The following is a 26,751-nucleotide window of genomic DNA, read 5'->3' on the forward strand; positions in this document are numbered from 1 at the left end:
AAAGTAAAAGAAAAAAAAGAAGAGATCAAATGTTGCAGTTAAGTCTATTTTGTAAATATGCATATCCTGACCCCAACCCAATTCCCAATGTTAGTGTTTTTAAGCTCTAACTCCCTCTTTAGGTGACACATCTGATTATTATTATTATTTAGTAAAATTGTATTAGATTAAAGTAAAGTAGGGCTAGTGAATTTTAAATCATGGCTAGTATATTTTGAAAATCACTGATCCCATGGCGAATTCTAGAAGCCCTACCTCAGAATTATCCAATATTTGACATCCAATAAAGAAAAGAAAGAAATGTTTTATTTAACAACGCACTCAACACATTTTATTTATATAACCTGCTGTCGCCACTACATGGGCTACTCTTTCCAATTAGCAACAAGGGATCTTTTATTTGCGCTTCCCACAGGCAGGATAGCACAAACCATGGCCTTTGTTGAACCAATTGTGGATCATTGGTCGGTGCAAGTGGTTTATACCTACCCATTGAGCCTTGTGGAGCACTCACTCAGGGTTTGGAGTCAGTATCTGGATCGACTGGGATCCAAACCCAGTACCTACCAGCCTGTAGACCGATGGCCTAACCACGATGCCACCGAGGCCGGATGACATCCAATAAATGATGATTAGTGGTGTCATTGAACAAAACACACATGATCCTATGTGCAAGCTTCTGATAAAAAAACAAAACACACATGATCCTATGTGCAAGCTTCTGATAAAAAACAAAACACACATGATCCTATGTGCAAGCTTCTGATAAAAAAACAAAACAAAATAAAACCCAAAATGTTGAGTGAAATAATTTTAATAAAAACACATACATGATTTGTGCACACATACATTTTGATGCATGAGTATTTTGTACAGAAATACAATGACCAATACGTATGTAAAACATTTTTTTTGTTGCATGATTTACAAGGTCCCATTAAGACGATTGCCAAGTCGCACACACTAAAACTATCGGCATCACCAAATATCGCACAATAAATGAGAAATGCTATGTACAACCAATATAATATCTTATGAAGACATTTCACAAATCTGATATAAATGTGTTTATTTTTCAGATGAACTATATTGTCATGCCAACCATCAACAACATAATAACAATGACATCAATGTCACTTGGGAGTTTTAAAAAAAAAACATTTTGTCTACAAAATCCCATTCCATGCATGGGTTACATTTCTTCTTTTCTATTAACCCAGATACGGAAACATGCAAGACAAAATAACTTAAAACGTTTCTGCAAGCATATTATGTCTCCCAGTCCTCTTCCATTTCAAGTTTTTAGTCCCACCAAATTTTGGTTCATGAATTAATTTTGGTTCATGAATTAGTTTGGTTCATGAATTTGTTTGGTTCATGAATTAATTATGGTTCATGAATGAATTTGATTCATGAATTGGTTTGGTTCATGAATTAATTTTGGTTCATGAGTGAATGAAATATGATCCGTTTATTCACATTCTCCGTGGATGTTGTGCAAATAACACCCCTTGGTACATTATCCCGTTGATCTCCATGGAAACAACGAGCGAGTTGTCAATTTCTGACCGACCATCATCTGAAATAACACAGAAAAAAATAATAAAAAAAAAAAATTAAACATTGGAAAAAAAAAAAATTATTGTTTGGACAATAAATAATTTTGGTGACAAGTCCTTAGCCGTCATTATGCAACTTTGATATAGCACTTTTTAGACAGGTTGCCACTTAATACAGGTAAATTTGTATGGTTTGATGATCTTTATATATTATAAAGTGGTCTCTTAAGACAGGTGCTTGATTAAAACAGGACTTTTGCTTTAAAATGTAAGCACTATACCTTGAAATATATACCCACAAATTACAAATGAATAATTTAATTTAATAGATTTTTTTTTTTTTTTACAAAATATTTAGTGGACGATTGATGGAATTGGGTGTATTCATTTGACTCATAAACTGTCTGGGTGCCCCCCCCCCCCCCCCCCCCCCAATATAAAATTGTGGGTACGCCAATATTTTTATACTAAAACAGACACTTTTTAATACAAAAATCTCACTTTTTAAAGAAAAAACTATGTTTGGAGTAGATCACCTGCACACACCCCAACTTTAACCCCCCCACTCTACCCCCCCCCCCTCAACTACATACAATACTAACTGATTAAGTATCTGATGCTCTCTTCCTCAGCTATTTTATCTCTTAACAAGAGATATGTGCTTCAAACAAGTGTTAAAAAAACCCAGTGCTGCCTGTTTTGCGCAGCAGTAAATTGTTGAGATGTCTTTAACAGTGCGTAACCAGACTCCCTGATTAATACATTATGTACAGGCACCCAGTCACCTGAGTGGAATCCAGGAACAACAGTACAAATTGGTCTGATAGCAAATTAATTGCATATATCACTTGTGGCTTTGATGCTTTAATGTTGATCAAATAAAAAGCCTCTCTGCCGCGACATTCTCGGCTGATAGATGTACGTGAATCATTCATGCAAATGTGCTTCCAATAGGAGATTTATGTATTTTATATTCACTGGCCATTGTCGACATTAGGCACATTAAAAAATAATTCCACAATCATAACCATTAAGGTGATGTACATTTTATACAGTGAAGGCTAATAATGTCGACAGTTCGACCTGAATTAAACAGCCACTCAAACTAGCAACAGAATGAATGTTTAACGACATCCCAGCACGAAAAATACATCGGCTATTGGGTGTCAAACTATGGTAAATGCAAAAACAAAGTGAAACTAGCAATAGTATATGGATATTTAAAGGCTGTAGGAGTGAGACACAGTTTAGTTTTAAAGTGCTCGACTAATGCGCAGTCAGTTCTGGGATCAGTCCCTTTGGGTTACCTCTTGTTTTTGCCAGTGCACCACGACTGGTATATCAAAGACTGTGGTATGTGTTATTCTGTCTGTGGGATGGTGCATATAAAAGATGCCTTGCTACAAAATGGAAAAATGTAGCCGATTTCCTTTATGTATATATATGTCAAAATGACCCAATGTTTGACATACATTGATTAATTAATCATCGTGCTGTAGTGGTGTCGTTAAACAAAACACTATTATTGGAGTTGCAGGTCAATACATACTTCTGCTTGTTATTTTCAGGTTGGGAAACTTACAATAAATACTTCTGCTTGTTATTTTCAGGTTGGGAAACTTACAATACATACTTCTGCTTGTTATTTTCAGGTTGGGAAACTTACAATAAATACTTCTGCTTGTTATTTACAGGTTGGGAAACTTACAATACATAATTCTGTTTGTTATTTTCAGGTTGGGAAACTTACAATACATACTTCTGTTTGTTATTTTCAGGTTGGGAAACTTACAATACATACTTCTGTTTGTTATTTTCAGGTTGGGAAACTTACAATACATAATTCTGTTTGTTATTTTCAGGTTGGGAAACTTACAATACATAATTCTGTTTGTTATTTTCAGGTTGTTATTTTCAGGTTGGGAAACTTACAATACATAATTCTGTTTGTTATTTTCAGGTTGGGAAACTTACAATACATAATTCTGTTTGTTATTTTCAGGTTGGGAAACTTACAATAAATACTTCTGTTTGTTATTTTCAGGTTGGGAAATTTAAAATATATAATTCTGTTTGTTATTTTCAGGTTGTTATTTTCAGGTTGGGAAACCTACAATACATACTTCTGTTTGTTATTTTCAGGTTGGGAAACTTACAATACATAATTCTGTTTGTTATTTTCAGGTTGGGAAACTTACAATAAATACTTCTGCTTGTTATTTTCAGGTTGTTATTTTCAGGTTGGGAAACTTACAATACATACTTCTGTTTGTTATTTTCAGGTTGGGAAACTTACAATAAATACTTCTGTTTGTTATTTTCAGGTTGGGAAACTTACAATAAATAATTCTGTTTGTTATTTTCAGGTTGTTATTTTCAGGTTGGGAAACTTACAATACATACTTCTGTTTGTTATTTTCAGGTTGGGAAACTTACAATAAATACTTCTGCTTGTTATTTTCAGGTTGTTATTTTCAGGTTGGGAAACTTACAATACATAATTCTGTTTGTTATTTTCAGGTTGGGAAACTTACAATAAATAATTCTGTTTGTTATTTTCAGGTTGGGAAACTTACAATACTTAATTCTGTTTGTTATTTTCAGGTTGTTATTTTCAGGTTGGGAAACTTAAAATACATACTTCTGCTTGTTATTTTCAAGTTGTTATTTTCAGGTTGGGAAACTTACAATACATAATTCTGTTTGTTATTTTCAGGTTGGGAAACTTACAATACATAATTCTGTTTGTTATTTTCAGGTTGTTATTTTCAGGTTGGGAAACTTACAATACATAATTCTGTTTGTTATTTTCAGGTTGGGAAACTTACAATAAATACTTCTGCTTGTTATTTTCAGGTTGGGAAACTTAAAATATATAATTCTGTTTGTTATTTTCAGGTTGTTATTTTCAGGTTGGGAAACTTACAATACATAATTCTGTTTGTTATTTTCAGGTTGGGAAACTTACACTACATAATTCTGTTTGTTATTTTCAGGTTGTTATTTTCAGGTTGGGAAACTTACAATACATAATTCTGTTTGTTATTTTCAGATTGGGAAACTTACAATAAATACTTCTGCTTGTTATTTTCAGGTTGGGAAACTTACAATACATACTTCTGTTTGTTATTTTCAGGTTGGGAAACTTACAATAAATACTTCTGCTTGTTATTTTCAGGTTGTTATTTTCAGGTTGGGAAACTTACAATACATAATTCTGTTTATTATTTTCAGGTTGGGAAACTTACAATACATAATTCTGTTTGTTATTTTCAGGTTGGGAAACTTACAATACTTAATTCTGTTTGTTATTTTCAGGTTGTTATTTTCAGGTTGGGAAACTTAAAATACATACTTCTGCTTGTTATTTTCAGGTTGTTATTTTCAGGTTGGGAAACTTACAATACATACTTCTGCTCGTTATTTTCAGATGGGCGCTGGGCATGCCCGCGTGGGCCAGGAGTCGCTCTTCCTCGGTTGTCATGCGTTTCCGGGCGGGCTCATCCACTGAGGGTGTTCGTGACGCAGCCTCCATCTTGCGAGTCGCCTCCTCCATCGCCCGCGTAGCAACCTCCATGGCTATGGCATCACGCTCGGTGAGTCCTCGGTTACCAAGGTGTGCCGGGTGTGGAATTGGTGTCGGCGGTAGACTGTCATCATCAGCTGGGAAAAAAAAGGAAAAACATGTGTCACTGTTTAAGGTTCTAGAGTACCGTTCACAGTTTCTTGAAATAGAAAATATACAGTCAAACTTCGATGACTCGATCTTGAAGGGAACGAGAAAATAGTTAGAGTTTCAGGGAGTTCAAGTTTTCAAAATTAATATATAAGAGTTCAAATTTGAAACTGCATTGCAGCTGGTTGATTTTGCTTAATATTGTAAGAAGCGTACCTCTGAACTATGCATCGCCAGTTGAAAGGCGAATTAATATAGCACTGTCACCACACCCCAACCCCACCCCATCCCATCCCATCCCACCCCACCCCACCCCACCCCAGGTATTGGCAACTGTGACACTTGTGGTAGATTCATTTTGCATATATTGTAAAAGTAAGTAAATAACAAAACAAAAAAGATAACCCAGATGAATTTGAAATATATGCTTGGGCATATAGGCTACATGTATTTATTGACAGAAGAAAAAAGAAAAAAAGAGAAGGCATTTACATACATATATAATAATAGAAAGTAAATTATATAATGAACATTGATATATTTTACAGATGTCAAAACATGGCAGAATGTAACTAACTAACTAACAAAACACTGAATGCTGAATAACACTAAGTACATTTGTTTTACACAAAATTATTTACGCTTCACACAACTACTTTCTTTCTCCATTCTGGGACCAATACAAAATTGCTTGGATGACAAGAAAGCAGAACTTTTTCAAATTGATCTGGCTGTCTCCAAGGTACCAGGTCCTTCCCCCAGATTGCTTGATCTGTGAGGTATCAATTCTTAACATAACTAAATGACTGATGCATGAATAGAAAAGCTAAAGTTTGACCTGATTCATGCCTTTGAGAGCAAAAATAAACAGCGCTAACAATTATTACAAATGCTCTTTGAAGTTAACCAGACTGTGTCTGTAATTATGTATTAACTAGCAAGGCTCTCCACCATGTAGAACACTGACTACCAAACACAGGATCATTTCGTTCCGCTTAGTCGGCAATCTATTATTCTGTAATTATCACATTAATCCTCGACAGCCAAGACCACCCGAGACAGGCGTGCTTCGCTTGATTGACATGATTGACAATACATTTGTCTTTAAAATACTATCCGCAACAACAGTTTGATCAATCCACACGCGTCGAGTTTTAAAGGTGCATACTCTATTAAATCTTTATGGCGGGACCAAAGAATTAGTTCGAGAGATCGAGTTTATCGAGTTTTTGAAGTTTGAGTTTTCGAAGGCCGTTATTACTAGTTTGTATAGCAACTCGGCCGGGACTGTCACTTTAGATTGAGAGATTGAAGTTTTCGAGACATCGAAGGTGGAGTTATCGAGGTTTGACTGTATGCCTCTTTGAGAAACTAGGGGTGGGAAGTAGCCCAGTGGTATAGTGCTCGCTTGATGCGCGGTTGGTGTGGGATCGATCCCCGTCGGTGGGCCCATTGGGATATTTCTCGTTCCAGCCAGTGCACCACGACTGGTATATCAAAGGCCATGGTATGTGCTACCCTGTCTGTGGAATGGTGCATATAAAAGATCCCTTGCTGCTTATTGAAAAGAGTAGCCTATGAAGTGGTGACAGCGGTTTCCTCTCAATATCTGTGTGGTCCTTAACCATATGTCTGACGCCATATAACCGTAAATAAAATATGTTGAGTGCGTCATTAAATAAAACATTTCCTACCTTCCTTCCTTTGAGAAATTTGTTCAGTGTTTTCTATAACTTGTAAACACCTTACATTGTCAGTGTAAAGGTTTAATTTTCTAAATGTAATTATATATCTTAATACTTATTTTCATTCATGCTTGCGTGCCATTAACATTTCATTTATTCATAATTTTTATTCATCTATCAATTCATTTATTTATCCAACTAGTATCTCATTCAACCCCATTCATTTATCCATCCATTCATTCGTCCACCCATTCATCCATCAATCCCTCCATCCATCCATCCATCCGTCCGTCCATCCATCCATCCATCCATTCATCCATCCATCCACCCACCCACCCACTCATCCATCCCCAATCTATCCATCCACCCATATATTCTCATTCATACTTCACCCCCATCCATCCATCCATCCCCATCTATCCATCCACCCATATATTCTCTCATTCATACTTCACCCATCCATTCACCCACCCATGCATACCCATCCATCCAACACCCACCCACCCATCCCCATTTATTCATCCACCCATATATTCTCTCATTCATACTTCATCCATCCATCCACCCACCCACCCATCTAACCATCCCCATCTATCCATCCACCCATATATTCTCTCATTCATACTTCACCCATCCATTCACCCACCCATCCATCCCCATCCATCCAACACCCACTCACCCATCCATCCCCATCTATCCATCCACCCATATATTCTCTCATTCATACTTCATCCATCCATCCACCCACCCATCCATCCCAATCTATTCATCCCCATCTATCGATCTACCCATATATTCTCTCATTCATACTTCACCCATCCATTCATCAATCCATGTATCCATCCACCAATTCCCATCTTCCCATCCACCTATATATCCATCTATCCATTCCAATTTAAAATCTCATTTAGCCCCATCTATTCATCCGTCCATCCATATTTATTGACATGTCCCTCTTTCTTTCTATCTAGCCAGGTCCCTTCAAGGTCCTTAATGGTGGTTGCATGTTTAGGTAATTATTTAACAGCTAGATTCCTCTGTTCGTCCTGGGATTGATCCCCATCAGTGGTTCCATTGGACTATTTCTCGTTCCAGCCAGTGCACCATGAATGGTATATCACAGGCTGTGGTATGTACTACCCTGTCTGTGGGATGGTGCATATAAAAGATCCCTTGCTGCTAATCGAAAAGAGTAGCCCATGAAGTGGCAACAGCAGGTTTCCTCTCTCAGTATCTGTGTGGTCCTTAACCATATTTCTGATGCCATATAACCGTAAATAAAATGTGTTGAGTGCGTTGTTAAATAAAACATTTCCTCCTTCTTTTTCCTCTGGTCATTATATTAACTGCCGGTACATTAGAACACAAGGTACACCATGATACAGGATATCCCATGTAAAACACACAGTTAAAACAACGTTTGGTTTCCTTTAATAACACTACTGGAGCCCATTGATTAATTAATCATCGGCTGTTGGATGTCAAACATTTGGTGATTTTGACTCATAGTCATCTGAGGAAAGAAAGAAAGAAAGAAATGTTTCATTTAACGACGCACTCAACACATTTTATCTACGGTTATATGGTGTCAGACATATGGTTAAGGACCACACAGATTTTGAGAGGAAACCCGCTGTCGCCACTACATGGGCTACTCTTTTACGACAGGCAGCAAGGGATCTTTTATTTGCGCTTCCCACAGGCAGGATAGCACAAACCATGGCCTTTGTTGAACCAGTTATGGATCACTGGTCGGTGCAAGTGGTTTACACCTACCCACTGAGTCTTGCGGAGCACTCACTCAGGGTTTGGAGTCGGTATCTGGATTAAAAATCCCATGCCTCGACTGGGATCCGAACCCAGTACCTACCAGCCTGTAGACCGATGGCCTGCCACGACGCCACCGCGGCCGGTCATCTGAGGAAACCCACTACATTTTTCCTACTGCAGCAAGGGATCCTTAATATGCACTTTCCCACATACAGGAAAGCACACACCACAGCCTTTGATCAGTTGTGGTGCACAGCTGAATGAGTCCACCAAGGTGGTTTGAACCTGCGACACATGCACCTCAAGTGAGCACTCAACTGACTGAGCTAAATCCTTCCCCGGTCATCTTTATAGACAGGTAGAGATTAACCAAGGTTTTTTTTATTTGTGTTTAATATTCAGCTTATGCAATATATTCTTAACAGCAAGTGTTGTTATACAAGGTGCCTTTTATGTTTTTATATGGTTGTTGTTACCAGCCTCGGGGGCGTCGTGGTTAGGCCATCGGTTTACAGGCTGGTAGATACTGGGTTTGGATCCCAGTCAAGGCATGGGATTTTTAATCCAGATACCGACTCCAAACCCCGAGTGAGTGCTCCGCAAGGCTCAATGGGTAGGTGTAAACCACTTGCACCGACCAGTGATCCATAACTGGTTCAACAAAGGCCAATGTGCTATCATGCCTGTGGGAAGCGCAAATAAAAGATCCCTTGCTGCTAATCAGAAAGAGTAGCCCATGTAGTGGCGACAGCGGGTTTCCTCTCAAACTCTGTGTTGTCATATAACCATAAATAAAATGTGTTGAGTATGTCATTAAATAAAACATTTCTTTCTTTCTTTATATGATTGTTATGGAAGACATTCTTACCAGTGAGATTGTTATGCAAGGTGTCACCTAAGTACAGATGGCTGTTATAAAAGGGTGTCGTTTTACCAGCGATCCGACTGTACGAAGCAACTCTTGTTTTTCTGTGATAAAATGATACCTATTTATATGGCGCTGTGGGGGTTAAAGGTCCAACTCATTCTGATAGGACTGTTGATAAAGTGTAACGTGAGACCCTCTGTTGGATGGAATCATAAAAAGGTGACACCGTGTTGTTGCGGAGTAAGCTCACACACAAACACACACTGCAATCTCATATCTATAGTCATGAGACAGACACAGACAGAGAAAGAGAGAGAAAGAGAGACAAAAAAATACTGCTTTCCATTCGACAAGCTATCTCTTTTTAATAGTGGAAAATACTATTAGATTACGTTGAAATTATAGCCTACAAATTACTTCTCATCTACTCATGTGTCTGAGCCCGTTGAATGTTGCTTGATTTATCCTGACAGATATCCGATAAGCCAGTAACTCCTCAGCTCACCTCACCGGCAATTGGCGGTGTTATCATTTCGCTGTAAGTCGTTCCTCGCCACAATGGGGTAGTGGATATGAAAATTATACGTCTGTGATGGGACACAGTCGGGGAGAGGGTGGAAGAATGGGATGCAGGGAATTAACGAGGCGTCGGACAGCTTGGGAAGTCGAGATGCACGGCTGACTCTTGCACTTGCTTGATGCAGGGTGGACACAGATTTTTTTTTTTTTTTTTTTCTGTGGGGGTTTTGTGGTGCAGGGTGGACAGATTTTTTTGAGGATTTTCTTTCTGTGGTTTTTTTTGTGGTGCAGGGTGGACAGAAATTTTGTTTTTGATTGTTTTGGGGTTGTTGGGGGTTTTTTTTTGGGTTTTTTTTTGGGGGGGGGGGGGGTTGTGATGCAAGGTGGACACAGATTTTGTTTTTGATTGTGGTTTTTTGTGTGTGGTTTTTGGTCACTATTTTAAGTCTAGGTCTGTCTACCTTTAGCAACTAGTCTTGGTGGCATAGTTGTGTTTAAGCTGGTAGGTATTGAGTTCGAATCTCAGTACCACCTCCCACCCAGAGCAAAGTTGGTAGGTACTGAGTTCGAATCTCAGTACCACCTCCCACCCAGAGCAAGTTAAATGACTGAATGGGGAGGTGCACAAGACCACTACCCTGACCTCTCTTTCACTAACCAATAACCATTCATCCCTGTCCTGGATAGGAGGGACGTACCCCAGTGGTAAAGCGCTTACTTGATGCGCGGTCGGTTTGGGATCGATCCCCATCAGTGGGCCCATTGGTCTATTTCTCGCTCCAGCCAGTGCACCATGACTGGTACATCAAAGGCTGTGGTATGTGCTATCCTGTCTATGGGATGGTGCATATAAAAGATCCCTTGCTGCCAATCGAAAAGAGTAGCCCATGAAGTGGCGACAATGGGTTTCCTCCCTCAATATCTGTGTGGTCCTTAACCATATGTCCGACAGCATATAACCATAAATAAAATGTTTTGAGTGCGTTATTAAATAAAACATTTCCATTTCCATATTCCCTGTCCTGGATAGACAGCTTAACTGGATACACCGGCCTAATGGGTGCAGTGGATAAGCCATCGGACTACAGGCTGGTAGGTACAGGGTTCGCAGCACGGTACCGGCTCCAACCCAGAGCGAGTTCTTAAGTGCTCAATGGGTAGGTGTAAGGCCACTACACCCTCTTCTCTCTCACTAACCACTAACCAACTAACAACTAACCCACTGTCCTGGACAGACAACCCAAATAGCTGAGGTGTGTGTGTGCCCAGGACAGCATGCTTGAACCTTAATTGGATATAAGCACGAAAATAAGTTAAAATGAAAATAAAATGAACTGGATAAAAAAACAAGAAAATCAAACTGAAACTGATGGATTATTTAATTTCTTTTCTTAAGTAAATTTTTGTGCTTTATAAAGGTTCAAGCATCTTGTCTTGGGCACACACCTCGGCTATCACAGCCGATCTTTTATTTGTGCTTCCCACAGGCAGGATAGCACAAACCATGGCCTTTGTTGAACCAGTTATGGATCACTGGTCGGTGCAAGTGGTTTTACACCTACCCATTGAGCCTTGTGGAGCACTCACTCAGGGTTTGGAGTCGGTATCTGGATTAAAAATACCATGCCTCGACTGGGATCCAAACCCAGTACCTACTAGCCTGTAGACCGATGGCCTAACCACGACACCACCGAGGCCGGTCCGCTGAACAGTGAATTCATGATTCTGGGTGGGAGCCCCACTGGAATGTAAACTCGGCTAGCACCTACCAGTGAGACAGATCTGTAGATTGATAACATGTAATATTATTTATTGCCCATGACCTAGCCAGGGTCAGCCCAGATGGGGGTGTTGACTAGAAGGTAGGATGGGTTTTCAGTTAATCCTTTTGTTTGACGCCCAGTAGGCAATGTTTTTTCCTTCCTACCTGGGGGTGTTATTAAATATGCATTTCGTTCATTCTTACCTAATATTAAGTACAGAATACATTTGTGGAATTCTAAACATTGCCCATTTAATGTCCCTCCAATGTCTTATGCCACTATCCAGCACACTGATTTATTAACCATCGGCTATTGGATATCAAATATATGGTAATTATGAAGAAATCTGCAACATTTTTACATTATCAGCAATGGATATATAATTTTACATGTACTTTTCTGGATGAAAAAAAAAGCACATACCAGGACCTTTGACATACCAGTTGTGGGGCATGGTTTGGGATGGGAAAAACCCCCATGAAAAACCCCCACCTCAAGCAATTATTCTTCTGTCTGAGTAAGATCTCACCCCAAGGAAGAAAGGTAAGAAGTGGGTGAAGGAAAGAAAAGGAAAGGAATGTGTGTTTGTTTAACAAGACTGCAACACATGTTAAAGTTAAATTAAGTTGATATCTAACAGAATAAGAGGCCGGGACGTAGCCCAGTGGTAAGGCACTCGCTTGATATGTGGTCGGTCCAGGATCAATTCCCCTCGGTGGGCTATTTCTCGTTCCAGCCAGTACACCACAACTGGTATATCAAAGGCCATGGTACGTGCTATCCTGTCTGATGCATAAAAAAATATCCCTTGCTACTACTGGAAAAATGTAGTGGGTTTCCTCTTTAAAACTATATGTCACAATTACCAAATGTTTGACATCCAATAGCCGATGATTAATAAATTAATGTGCAAAACAAACTGTAACTTTACTCTAACAGGATTGTTCAACAACCACTCTAGATGATGAGAGAGAAATTCCTCTTCTGCCACACAGATTATTACAACGAACCGGCCTCGGTGGTGCAGTGGTAGGTACAGGGTTCGCAGCCCTGTACCGGCTCCAACCCAAAGCAAGTTCTTAAGGGCTCAATGGGTAGGTGTAACACCACTACACCCTCTTCTCTCTCACTAACCATTAACCAACTAACAACTAACCCACTGTCCTGGACAAACAACCCAGACAGCTGAGGTGTGTGCCCAGGACAGAGTGCTTGAACCTTAATTGGATATAAGCATGAAAATAAGTTGAAATGAAATGAAATATTACAACGAAAATGTAACTAGGGATTTTTTCACAAGCACTTTTCCACAGACAGCAAATGACAACTGGGAGAGAAGACGCTCATTATTAACATATCGGCTTCGGCAGTTAGCAGTAATTAGCCTCAATCAAGACAGCACATACCATGACCTTTGATATACAAAGTGTGGGATTCAGCTCAGTCGGTAGAACAGTAACCTGAGCAGATTGGGTTGTAGGGTCAAACCACCTCAGCAGACCTACTGGGTTTTTTTTTTCCATCCCAACCAGTGTCCAACAACTGGTATTACAAATGTTTAGTCTTTGGGAAAGTACATATAAAAGATCCCTTGCCATATGGTCCCTTCTGTTAGGTGCAGTCACGTGCCACTTGAAGAGATCAAGAACTAAGATCCAATATGTTGACTTCTTATCATAATACATGTCAAAGTGTGTACGAAAAACACCGGCAATGTTTTGATATTTAGGATCTGAACAACACAGAATTCATATAAAATACACATTCAAAGCTGGTTTTGTTTAATGAGTGAATTATGAATTTGCCGACTAGATTTCCAATCGCAAACCGTAAACAAGCATCAAGACATGAGATCAAAGAAGGGAACTTTATTGGCCTGATTTAAAATGATATCTTCCTGTAAACTACTCACACTTTGTTGCAATTGATCTTGTTTGAAAACATCCAACTTTATTATATTTACAAAGTACTTGTTACTTTGCTATACCAATTGAAGATCGTTTGATATTGAAAGGAAGTTGAGATCTTTATGAGAAATTAAAGTTCTGAAATCGATATCAGCTTGAAAATACTCTAGGTATCAACATTTATTGGCATTTCTCAGATTAAAAAAAAAAATGAAATCAACAACTTATTTGTTGTGCATATTATGAACAAAAACTTTAAAATCTGATTTAAAACTTAAAATTTTTATGAATGTTTGAAAACATTTAAAATCAATTGATTTGGTAAAGCATTAAGATCAAATAAATAAACGGACAAAAACCTTAATTCTAAATAAAACAAAATTCAAAATCTTATTATAAGTAACATAGTTCAAACAAGAATTTCAGAAATACAGTTTTATGTGTAAAAATAAAGGTTCTTTAATTTCTCAAAGTGCTTGAATTATCCAAAAACAGAGAGAAATAATATTTAAAAACCAGATCAAGTAAACTTAAAAGCAAACTATTAATGCATATCATAAAATCCATGTTTTAAAAATTTAACCTATTAATATAGGACAGTGTTGTTTTACAAACTTAATGGTTGCAAAATTATTGATGCATAAAAGTTATGAAATTTTAACCAATATCAAACATATTGGTATAGTGAAATACTACATGAGTGGCTATTAATTTTATCTTACATCAAGCAAGTCAGAAAAACCCTTTTACATGAGTTGTAAGGTAAACAGTATCTAACGTACATGAGAGCAGTGTTTTAAATATTTCTTAATGCATGTATTATTCACTAAAAACTAATTATTAATCTCTATCCTGCTCATGATAGCATTCTTAAATCTTAATTAGACATAAACACAACAATAAATTAACATGAAATCAACTTAATCAAAATAAAATAAACATAAAAATGGAACTAAAATAAAAGTAAAAATTGAAATAAAATAAAAGAGGTGGTTTTTTCTTTAACAACACCACTAGAGCACATTGATTTACTAATCATTGGCTATTGGATGTCAAACATTTGGTAATTTTCACATTAGTCTTAAAGAGGAAACCTGCTACATTTTTCCATTAGTAGCAAAGGATCATTTATATGCACTATCCCTCAGACAGGACAACACATACCACAGCCTTTGACATACCTGTCGTGGTGCACTGGCTGGAATGAGAAATAGCTCATTGGGTCCACTGACAGGGATCGATCCCAAACCGACTGTGCATCAAGTAAGTGCTTTACCACTGCGCTACATCCTAGCTGCCCCTCCAAATAAAATAGAAATAAAACTGCTTACCATCACAATGATCGTCCATGTGAGGCCATAGCTTGCTGGGTGAACCCACTCCTATTTTGCCATTCATCAGGGTCCCATTGAGGTGGTGGCTCGCAGGAACCAGTGTTGGACCAGGGGACAGGTCATAGCCATAGCTAGACCGGCGTCCTTCACGACGATTCCCATCAATCGCTGCTTGCAGTTCCTGAGGCGAGCTCATTTTGAGTTTTTCACATTCATACGGATATAAATATTTCATATATCTGAAAAAGAAAAAGAAATTCACATTACCGTCTTTCAATAATTATTTAACATTTGTAATGTACATGTAATATACAAAAACGGAAGAATAATAATTTGCATTGCTTGGTTCATATCCTTTAAGAACTGCCAATTTCTTCAAAGAGAAGATTGTATTTTGTAATAAATGTTGGGTGTTACATTTATTCAACATCATAAAATGGTTACAGACTTTTTCATATATAACCCCCCCCCCCCCCAACTTTTTTACTTAATGAACATAAGAAAAATACTATTATATTATAACAACAACACTGAATATATGATGTGCTTTCTAGAATATAGCTTGTACATTATTTATTCAACATCAGACAATGGTTACTGAGACTGGACAGATTATTGTATATTCTATAAAAAAAAAAAAATTAAAAAAAAAATTGTATATTAATTCATCTTTTGACAATATATTTACTCAAATTTGAAAATATATTATTATTTTAAATCAACTTGTATATTTATGCAGCATCAGGAAATGGTTACTCCATTTTGACTGAATAATGTACTTTTTATAAAACAACTATATTTATTGAATGTCAGACAATAGTTACTCAACTTGAACAGAATAATGCACTTTCTATAAAACAACTTGTATATTTATTCAATATCAGGCAATGGTTACTGACTTTCACAGAATAACTGTGGATAAGTGCATATAAAAGATCCCTTGCTGCATTAGGAGAAATATAGCGGGTTTCCTCTGATGACTACGAGTCAGAATTACCAAATGTTTGTCATCTAATAGTTGATGATTAAATTAATCAATGTGCTCTATTGGTGTTGTTAAACAAAAGAAACCTTTTTTTAACACAGTAATGTATTTACAATAAAACAACTTGTAAATCTATTGGTTACTGACTTCAACAGAATACTGTATTTTGATCAAACACTTTGTATAATTTAGACAATAGTTACTCAACTGTGAAAGAATATTGTACTTTCTATCAAATTGGTTGCATATATTGTTTTCAACATCAGATGACTGTTGTAAAAAAAAAAAAAAAAAAATTCTATAAACCAAGTTGTATATATTGTTTTCAACATCAGATAACTGTTGCACAAAACATTGTACTTTCTATAAAGCAAGTTGTATGTATTGTTTTCAACATCAGATAACTGTTGTAAAAAAAATCAATTGTACTTTCTTTAAAACAAGTTGCATATATTGTCTTCAGCACCAGAGAAATGTTGCACAGAACATTGTACTTTCTGTAAAGCAAGTTGTCTTTATCGTTTTCAACACCAGCCACTGAGCTGAGTATACCAGCACTGTGGATTGGAGGTTCTTTGTTTCCAGTGATTTGGATAACTCTTGTCCCCATTAATCAAGCGGAAAGCCACAATCTGACACACCAGTATTTGATATATGTAATTTCATTAAACACAAATTCCAAACAAATCTGCAAACATCAATTACATCTTGGGTTTCATTCCAATATTTTCTTCTGACAGGCTGTAATTTCCTCCGCTATGTACAGGAGCATTCTATCATATTTTTTCACGATCCATGAACAAAAACAGATCTTTCAGAAATATGGTTTGATGTGTGAAACAGTATGGTATATCAACAAGCCATGAAAATTATGAACAAAATGATGACATATTTGGAATAAATTAAGCTCCCGCGCTAGAATCGGGTCTTTATTCTTGTTTACCCAGCTGAGAGCGAACCCCGAAGAAATTGAAATTGGAATTTCTTTTGACAGTAGAGGATTTTTTCCGGTAGGAAAAAAATGCAAGAAATATAATTATTAATGGCAATGTACTGAGATATGAGTTTAACAAACGGCATAAAAATAGTTACTGTGTGGAAAAGAAATGTGTCTTGGTTATACTTTCAGACTGTTTTAGAACGAGAAAATATTTGTAGATAAATATAAACCACGAGCTGTAAAAATGTCAGAAGTGTAAAAGAAAACAACTATCAATGTCTGAAGCTTTAATTTGCAATAGTTTCTTCAGATTAAATCATGCTTTTGTTAATTTCACACGTTTACTGTTACCTTCAGGGGTGGGATGGAGAGTGAGTGGGGGAGGAGGGGAGGGTCTGACAATTGACTGGTCTTGGAAATCTATGACCAGATTATGGTAGTCATGACAAATTTGAGATTTGATGGAATAAGAGCAAGAATTGAGTGCCCATCATAACTCGCTTGAAGCTTAGCTGGATGGAGACATAAAAATACATTGCATAGTATATCATTATGTCATAATTCTTGTCATGATTCCATGAAAGATGCCACAGGAACAATAACATTTGTTACTAATTATCATTGTTTCTTGGCCAAAATAGCACTTTTTATCATCTTTGAAAACACGGTCACTAACTATGTAATTATGACCAAGCAGCGGGTTACTGGTTAGACAGATCTCTTACATACTGTTGTAATGGTTTATTTGCCGAATTAGGGGGTCTGGATAGACAGATGGATGGATAGACAGACAGACAGACAGACAGAGAAGACAACAGCAAGAAGGCAAGCAAACAGATAGACAGACACACACACACAGATAGATAGATAGATAGATAGATAGATAGATAGATAGATAGATAGATAGATAGATAGACAGACTGAGAGAGACCGACAAACATACAGAAAAACAGATGAACAGACAGACATATAGGCAGACATACAGCAGACAGAGACACACATATAGATAGATGGATGGATGGATGGATGGATGGATAGACTGAGAGAGACAGACAAACATAGAAAAACAGATGGACAGACATATAGGCAGACATACAAGCAGACAGACGGAGACACACAGATAGATAGATAGATAGATAGATAGATAGATAGATAGATATACAGATAGACATACAGACATACATATATGCAGATGGACAGACAGACAGGCAAGACAAGACAGAAAAACCAAGCAAAACAGAGAAACAGACAGACAGACAGACAGACAGACCTAATTGTTGTCAGCTGGAACAACGAGACAGACTTGTCAGGGAAAATCAGCAAGTTATCTCAAAGAATCGGATCCCAGGGTTTATGGATGCAAGGAATTTGCTCAGTATTTGTAGCTGGTCAATATATCCACATTTATACCTACATTAAACAGTGAGCTTTCTTCGCATAGGTCATCATGCCATGACAGCAGGGGCCTGATTTGGGTGCAAGCAAGTTCCTGGGTAAAATAAACATCTACCAAGACTTGCTGGAAGCGCTCACTTGATGCGCGGTCAGTTTGGGATCGATCCCCGTTGGTGGACCCATTGGGTTATTTCTCGTTCCAGTCAGTGCACCATGACTGGTATATATCAAAGGCCTTGGCATGTGCTATCCTGTCTGTGGGATGGTGCATATAAAAGATCCCTTGCTACTGATGAAAAAATGTAGCGGGTTTCCTCTCTATGTCTGTGTCAAAAAATTACCTATGTTTGACATCCAATAGCCGATGATTACTAAATCAATGTGCTCTAGTGGTGTCATTAAACAAAACAAACTTTCTTTATTTTTAGTCATAAAACAATTTTGTGAACAAGGTTTTTGGTACTTTCAAGCATTTTGTGAAACAAAATCTGATAGGGGTTTTTTTTGGGGGGGGGTTGGGGGGTAGGGGTTGCTGTGTTTGTTTGTTTTTTTACTATCAGGGATGAAAATGTCATTGCTATTCAACCAAAAATCTTGAAATTCATTGCAAGGTCTTGAAACAGAAACAATTAACAAAAACAATTTTTGTCTGTTTAATTCATTAAAGTTTGTTTTTGTAACAAACATTTTTTAATTATAAATTACATTGTGTTAAGTAGTTTCTTTTTCAAAAATGTGAACAAAAAATAACACAATTTCATTAGGACATCACAAGCATGAATTATGAAAATATCGAGTTTTTAGCCATTTTAAGTATATTAGTATTATTCATGCCTGGGATACAGAAAACCTATAGGAAGTGTTTTTTAATTAAGAAATGGATGTAATTTGTGTAAGAGGCCTAATTAATTACATCTCTTTCTTGAAATTAGCAGTGACATCCTGTTGAAAAATACATCCATAAAAAACTCCTTTTTTAAACTTGCCACTAATGACAAAATTTAGTGTTTCCCTATATACCATATGTCAGAATTATCATGTTTGATATCCAGCAGCTGATGATTAATTAATCAATGTGTTTTAGTGGTGTCGTTAAAACTAAACAGACTTTAATTTTCAAACCGATTGCAAGGGGGCAAGATGTAGTCCAGTGGTTAAAGCGCTCACTTAATGCACAGTTGGTTTGGGATTGATCCCCATCGGTGGGCTCATTGGGCTATTTCTCGTTCCAGTCAGTGCACCACGACTGGTATATCAAAGGCCATGGTATGTGCTATCCTGTCTATGGGATAGTGCATATAAAAGATCCCTTACTAATAATGAAAAAAAAATGTAGCGGGTTTCCTCTCTAAGACTATATGTCAAAATTACAATTTAACATTCAATAGTCGATGATTAATTCATTAATGTGTTCTAGTGGTGTAACTTTAACTCTCAACCAGCCTCAGTGGAATAGTGCTTAAGCCACTGAACATAAGGCTGGTAGGTACCAGGCTCGAATTCTAATATCAGCTTCCACCGAAAGCAAGTTTAAAGCACAAAAATAAGTATAAACAAACTTTCTATAATATCTGAAGTGGAGGTTGGGGGACACAATGGATAATGGGGAGGGCACAATCTCTAATTGGGGGGAAGGGGGGAAGGGGACAGAATTATCATATTTAACATTAAATAGCCAAAGATTAATGAATCAATGTGCTCTAGTGGTATCGTTAAAACAAAACAAACTTTAGCTTTAAAACCAATTACATTTTCTCCATGCTAAAAATATATTCCTCTATACAGGAACCTAATTTGAACCCCAGATTTCTAGACACCACACGCAGATTTCTCTCTGCAGGGGGGGATAACTCCTGCACGTACACATACTCTTAATAACCATGTCTCAACCACTTGTATGTACACAAACACTACCCCTCACACTGTGAACTGAATATTTCCTTGTAAACATATTAATTTGATGTACCCCACCTGAAGATCTACTGATGTTCGCAGTCGCCCATGCCAGTGTATTGACTAGTTTATTGTTTGTTTGTTTGTTTTGTTTAACAACACCACTAGAGCACATTGATTTATTAATCATAGGCTATTGGATGTCAAACATTTGGTCATTTTGACACAGTCATAGAGTGGGAAAATTTTTCCGTTAGTAGTGAGGGATCTTTTAACTGCACCATCCCACAGACAGGATAACACATACCACAGCCTTTGATATACCAGTTATGGTGCACTGGCTGGAAAGAGAAATAGCCCAATGGTCCCACCGACGGGGATCGATCCCAGACCGACCGCGTATCAGTGACCCCTTTACCAGTGGGTAGTCAGCTGATTGAAGCTGTATTTAAGTATCTCTGTACATTGCTGAGCTATGTCCTGCCCCACTGTACCAGATCAAAAACTTGCAGACATTCCTTAAACATTCCTTTCTTCCTTTCTTCATTTATTCATTCATTCATTCAACTGGATTGATTAATGGATGTATCAATGAATGGATGGATAGATAAATGGTTGAATGAATTGATAAGATTGATGGATGGATGGATGAATGGATGGATGGATGCATGGATGGATGGGTGGTTGGATGCATGGTTGGGTGTACTGGATGGACGCATGGATGGATTCATGGATGGATGCATGGATTGGTGCACTGGATGGATGCGTGAATGGGAGGGTAGGCCAAATCATGGATGGATAGATGGATGGATGGATGGATGGATGGATGGATGGATGGATGGATGGATGCATGCATGCATGAATGGATGAATGGATACATGGATGGGTGGGTAGGTGGAATCATGGATAGATGGATAGATAGATAAATGAATGGATTAATAGCATGACCAATGGATGGAGAAACAGACAGGTTGATATTTGCTCCAAACAGGATAACACATACCATGACTTTTAATTTAAAAAACATCTCTGGAACAGTGGTTGTATTGGACGAAATCTAGAATCTTATGACCAATGCAGAATGGCTGGTTGGCTGGCAGGATGGATAGATGCATAGATGGATAGATGGATAGATGGACAGATGGCTTGCTGGTTGTTGACATTGAATGGATGGACTGATAGATGTATGAATGGACTGGCATCACACTAATGGCTGCAGTGCTAAATAATGCATACCATGCACCATACCAACACATGTGCGATCTGACGTAACTGCAAGCCATTTTCCAACAATTACTTTGAAATGCCCAAATGTGTGAAGAACACAGAAAAAAAAGCCACAAACCACTTTAAGAATTCTTTAAGAACAAACAATTTCCCTATTGCGCAGCTGACTAAATGGATTTCGGAATCAATTTGTTATTCCATGTGTGACTTACTTGAATGAAGAATTGCGCAATATTGTTCGATCGGGAAGATAAAAAGTAGTGTGTGCGTTAATTAGATGTCTTGTAATCGAATAAGAACATTTGGTGTTGTGCTAAATATTTGATGGCAATTTGCTCTCAAATCATTCTGTATCGTTAACTGCAGCATGTAATGGGGGCTAATTCAATTGCTTTACCTTAATCAATGGTTAAGTGAGTTTTCTGCATTTCCAGAACTACCGACAAGCAATCAAGATATACATTTTGAGAAAGTCAAATAACAGAGACAGAATCATGTGGAGGTTGTATCTTTTTTGCAGCCCTGCCCCACTTGAGTTTGTTTTTTGTTTAACAATATCAATGGAACACATTGATTAATTAATCATCAGCTATTGGATGTCAAACATTTGGTAATTCTGACACGTAGTCATCAGAGGGAACCCGCTACATTTTTCCTAATGCAGCAGGGGATCTTTTATATGCACCACCCCACAGACAGGATAGCACACAGGATAGCCTTTGATATACCAGTTGTGGAACGAGAAATAGTCCAATGGGCCCACTGACGGGAATTGATCCCAAATCGACCGTGCATCAAGTGAGCGCTTTTACCACTGGGCTACATCCCGTCCCTATGCCCCACTTGAGATGAAAAGGGAACATTTGTTTTTATCCTACTATTTATAAAGATAAATATCTGGTTGGTGCCCCCCCGTCAGAGATTGTCCACTTCCCTCTAGAGATCGACTGCCCCCCATGCCCACTTCCGATAAGTTCTTATGGGCCTGTTTTGAGAGAGAAAGTTTGTTTGTACTTAAAGTAAGTAAAAGTATGACGTAATATTTTTTTTCATTCTCTTAACATGACGTCACCAACCTAAGAGCGAACCAAATGGCAAATTTATCAGCATTGCAGTCTGTCTTTTGAACATGATTTATTGTTATACAGGATACACTAAAAGAAATATTTTCTTTGGCTGTTAATTTCTGTTACAAGACATATGGCTATGATTGGACTTTACATATGTGAGCAGTCTTTTAACCTCATATTTAATTATTTCGAGGAATTCAACTGGTTTAATTTTGTACAAAAAACACGTTGGTGGGGTAGGTCTACAAGTTTATAACTGGCTAACATATTTTAACTTAAAGTTTATATAAATACATAAAATAATGTGCATTTACTAAAGGGCAAGTATTATTTTCAAACGTTTTTCGGAATTGTGCGATATTTTAAAGCAGTTAATGTTTAAAATTGCATTTTAAAAATCAAGTCATTTCCATCTTGTCTTCTTTATCAATTTTATTGTCCCAAAAAGTATGTTCTAAACAAAAATAAGGTACTTCAGATTGTGATATAATTATTTCTGATGAACCTGCTTGTACACTTTTGAGAACACAAACTAGAAGAGCAGACCACAAGACACATGCTGGTGACTGCTGCGATCGATCAGTGACCGGACCTTACTTGGGGTGGGTGGGTGCACGTTCATTGCTGCTAACGAAGTGTTAAAAGTTACAATGGCACAAAATAATAACAAAATAGTAACAATAACATCATTTTCATCTGAAGTTTGTAATTTTGTTCATAATTATTTATATAATTTATCGACGTTTAAATATAATGGAAGACACAGAATTAATATAATAACAAAAACACCACACATGAGGCAAAGTGACAGCATACTGGATGAGTTCTTGGAATTTTGTTATTGTGATAAATCCTGGTTGCCCATAACAGCATACATCTATCGTCCGATTTATCACGAAAATTAACCAGTGGAAAAAAGGCTTATATATGAAAGTTGTATTAGAATTAAAAATAAAGTTTTGTTTAGGTAAACACATATTGTTTTGTTGTTTAAAAAATAATAATTAATTTGTTCATACATACTAAATGTTTTAGATTTACTATTAGAATTTCAATTTAACAACTAGATACCATAGTATTTTTATATTGTTATGTGCAAAACATGATGAAATAAAAAAATAAAAAAATTAAAACAATTCACATTTATTAAATATTTTAGATTTACTATTAGAATTTCAATTTGACAAATAAATAACATAGCATTTTTAAACAAATTTAAACTACCATTTTTAATGACATTACTTAAGACCAAGAACAAAAACGAAAGCAAATTAATTAAGAGCCCAAGAGAAAAGTTATCAAAGTGAATTTTATCATTAACCACGATGAGGTGAGAACTTGATTCCAAATTGCTTCGTATCCCTCTGCTACTGGAAGATGAACTGCAAGCAGCTTGCGTTTAAATTGACACATTTCCTCCGGTTGTGTTTAAATTTACACATCGCTCGCATTCAATTGGTGATGTAACCCATCTTGATTGGTCGGAATTAGTGGTCATGTGATGTCGATTGATTCAAAAGATATTGGGAGGAACAAGGAGTAACATTCCAATTACTGCTAATTGTGTTAGCTGCCGAGAATTACCTTAAATAAAGTCAGCCAGGGCCCGAGTGTGGTGGAGGGCAGTGGGGTGTGCCAGATCAAAGTGGTAATTGTACGAGATGAACACAATCTGGTACTGGAGAAATTGTGATACACTCTCTCTCTCTCTGGGAAAACATGTAACCATCTGGTCTTCTGTAATCATCTTGTAGTCAATTGTATTTTTATCTCGCTTTTTATGAAGTAAAAAAGCGAGATATAGGTACTACTTTTCAAATGGTGATGGTGGCGGCAGTGTTGGTGTCAATTTTGGCGTCAAAATTTAATGTTAAAGATTCATATTTAGATTGGGGCGGGATGTAGCCTAGTGGTAAAGCACTCGCTTGATGCATGGTCAGTTTGGGATCGATCCCCATTGGTGAGCCCATTGGGCTATTTCTCATTCCATCCAGTGCATCACGACTGGTGTAACAAAGGCTGTGGTATGTGCTTATCTTGTCTATGGGATGGTGCATATAAAAGATCCCTTGCTGCTAATCAAAAAGAGTAGCCCATGAAGTGGCAACAGCGGGTTTCCTCTCTCAGTATCTGTGTGGTCCTTAACCATATGTCCGACGCCATATAACCGTAAATAAAATGTGTTGAGTGCGTCGTTAAATAAACCAGTTCCTTCCTTCCTGTGATGTATGACGTACCCAGTCCCTACCAGTCTTGAGTCTGATGTCTTAACCACTAGACCACCAAGGCCTTCAGAAGAGAAAAAAACTCTGAAGTAATACTATCGTGTAAACTCACTGTGTTCGGAGGGTAAATGCAGCACTTGTGATGGATGATGGCAAGTTAAGGCCTTTGGTGATCTCACGCCACAGTTTCTTGTTAATCACTTCGACGAGGCCTCCTTTTGAGACGACCAATCGGAAGAGCTCGTACAAGTCCAGGGTCTGCTTAGCCATGATGGGGATTCTGTTGACTGGGGTGCCTTCAAAACAAAACAAGAAACAACGTAATAATACAAACCGACTTATTTCATATAATACATGCAAGAAGAAGAATAGTTCGAGATCGATCCATGTCAGCAGGCCCAATGGGTTTATTTGTCATTCCAGCCAGTGCACCACGACTGGTATATCAAAGGCTGTGGTATGTGTTATCCTGTCTGTGGGATGGTGCATATAAAAGATCCCTTGCCACTAATGGAAAAATGTAGTGGGTTTTCTCTCTAAGATTATATGTCAAAATTACCAAATGTTTGACATCCAATAGCTGATCATTAATAAATAAATGTGCTCTAGTGGTGTCGTTAACCAAAACAAACTTTAGGAATAATAATAATTATAGAATTAGAATTAGACAGGGCAGCACATACCACCACCTTTGATAGAGGACTTATAGATCACTGAAAAAACCTCAATGGATATCACACAATCCAAATATTTACCACTGTTTGACATCCAATAACCGATGCATTTTAGGTGCTGGGGTGTCATTAATCATTCATTCATTCATCATTCACACAATCCCAAATATAGTGAAACCCTACAAAACTGAACCTTCAGTAAACCGGACATTTTTCACAGCCCCTTTTTAATCTCTACAGAACAGAATCCAAATACCCATTAGAGAGCGACTTTTTAATTGCTTCTGTGAGTGTCCGGTTTAGAGGGGTTTCACTGTATTTTCAGTAAATATGAATACTATGCGGAAGACAGCTTAGCACATATTACTATACATCACGACTGACTACAATGAGAAAAAAAAGTCATTAAGACTACATTGTATAAGTGTATGAATAATGAATGGTTAGAAAACAATATACAAATACAATATACAAATTATATAACCCAAAATATATTTCATACAAATAAATACATAAAAGTAATAATGAAAAACTAGAATATATATATATACACACACACACACACATATATATATATATGGCTTTGTTGTTGTATTAATTTCTATTGTGTTCTCCAGATGCTATAAAATCAAGACTAAGGCCACTCAGAGACAGCACATATATTCTTCACTTCAAAGATCCTTACTGTGGGTATGTACTTAAGGGAACACAAGCTACATTACAGAGAGACATGACACATAAAATAGAATCATAAAAGTAAAACCAAGATAACAACTGAGATACACACATACACAGAGACAAACCAACACCCAAAACACCCACACATTCACCCCCCCATCCCACACACTCACCCCCCACCACCACCACACACACTCACCCACCCCCACTACCACCCCAGACCCAAACCCTAAATCAATGCATTATGTAATTAATATTTATTTAATGAAAACTATATAGTCTATTTCTTCAACATGTATATTAGTAATATTGACTGACTCAGTCTGACTAGTGCATTTTCAACAGGGTGAGACAGACCTAAGTGCTTTATAATACAGTTAATCCCATCAAAACCAGACCACCAACAAACAAGAATTCCCTCAACTCTGTACATTTTTTATCATTTTGTTTCAAATATCAGTAAAGAACAGAACCTCTTTAAACCTCCTTAAAATGTGGAGGGTTTTCACTATACATGAAATTATAGCAGTGATGTTTATTTAAATAAATAGGTATCAGCTGCCACTGTACTCCTGTTACAGCT

The 26,751-nt window shown here is 37.3% G+C and overlaps 1 protein-coding gene across 3 annotated transcripts in view; it reads right to left on the reverse strand.

Annotated features, from left to right (window-relative positions):
• Nucleotides 1–798: 798 nt before the first annotated feature.
• LOC121381114 (AT-rich interactive domain-containing protein 3C-like) overlaps nucleotides 799–26,751 on the reverse strand; it is a 121,078-nt gene continuing 95,125 nt past the window's right edge. For 2 of the 3 annotated variants that reach the window (XM_041510253.1, XM_041510234.1), the window contains 4 exons: nucleotides 24,929–25,112; nucleotides 15,079–15,320; nucleotides 4,962–5,222; nucleotides 799–1,579 (listed from right to left, as the gene is read on the reverse strand). In XM_041510253.1, the coding sequence (XP_041366187.1) occupies nucleotides 1,476–1,579; nucleotides 4,962–5,222; nucleotides 15,079–15,320; nucleotides 24,929–25,112 (791 nt within the window). In that variant the 3' untranslated portion in view covers nucleotides 799–1,475. The remainder of the gene's footprint in view (nucleotides 1,580–4,961; nucleotides 5,223–15,078; nucleotides 15,321–24,928; nucleotides 25,113–26,751) is intronic. The other variant, XM_041510243.1, reaches the window with a different exon arrangement.

The sequence above is a fragment of the Gigantopelta aegis genome, chromosome 2 (assembly GCF_016097555.1).
Source record: "Gigantopelta aegis isolate Gae_Host chromosome 2, Gae_host_genome, whole genome shotgun sequence".
Classification (NCBI taxonomy): Eukaryota; Metazoa; Mollusca; class Gastropoda; order Neomphalida; family Peltospiridae; genus Gigantopelta; species Gigantopelta aegis.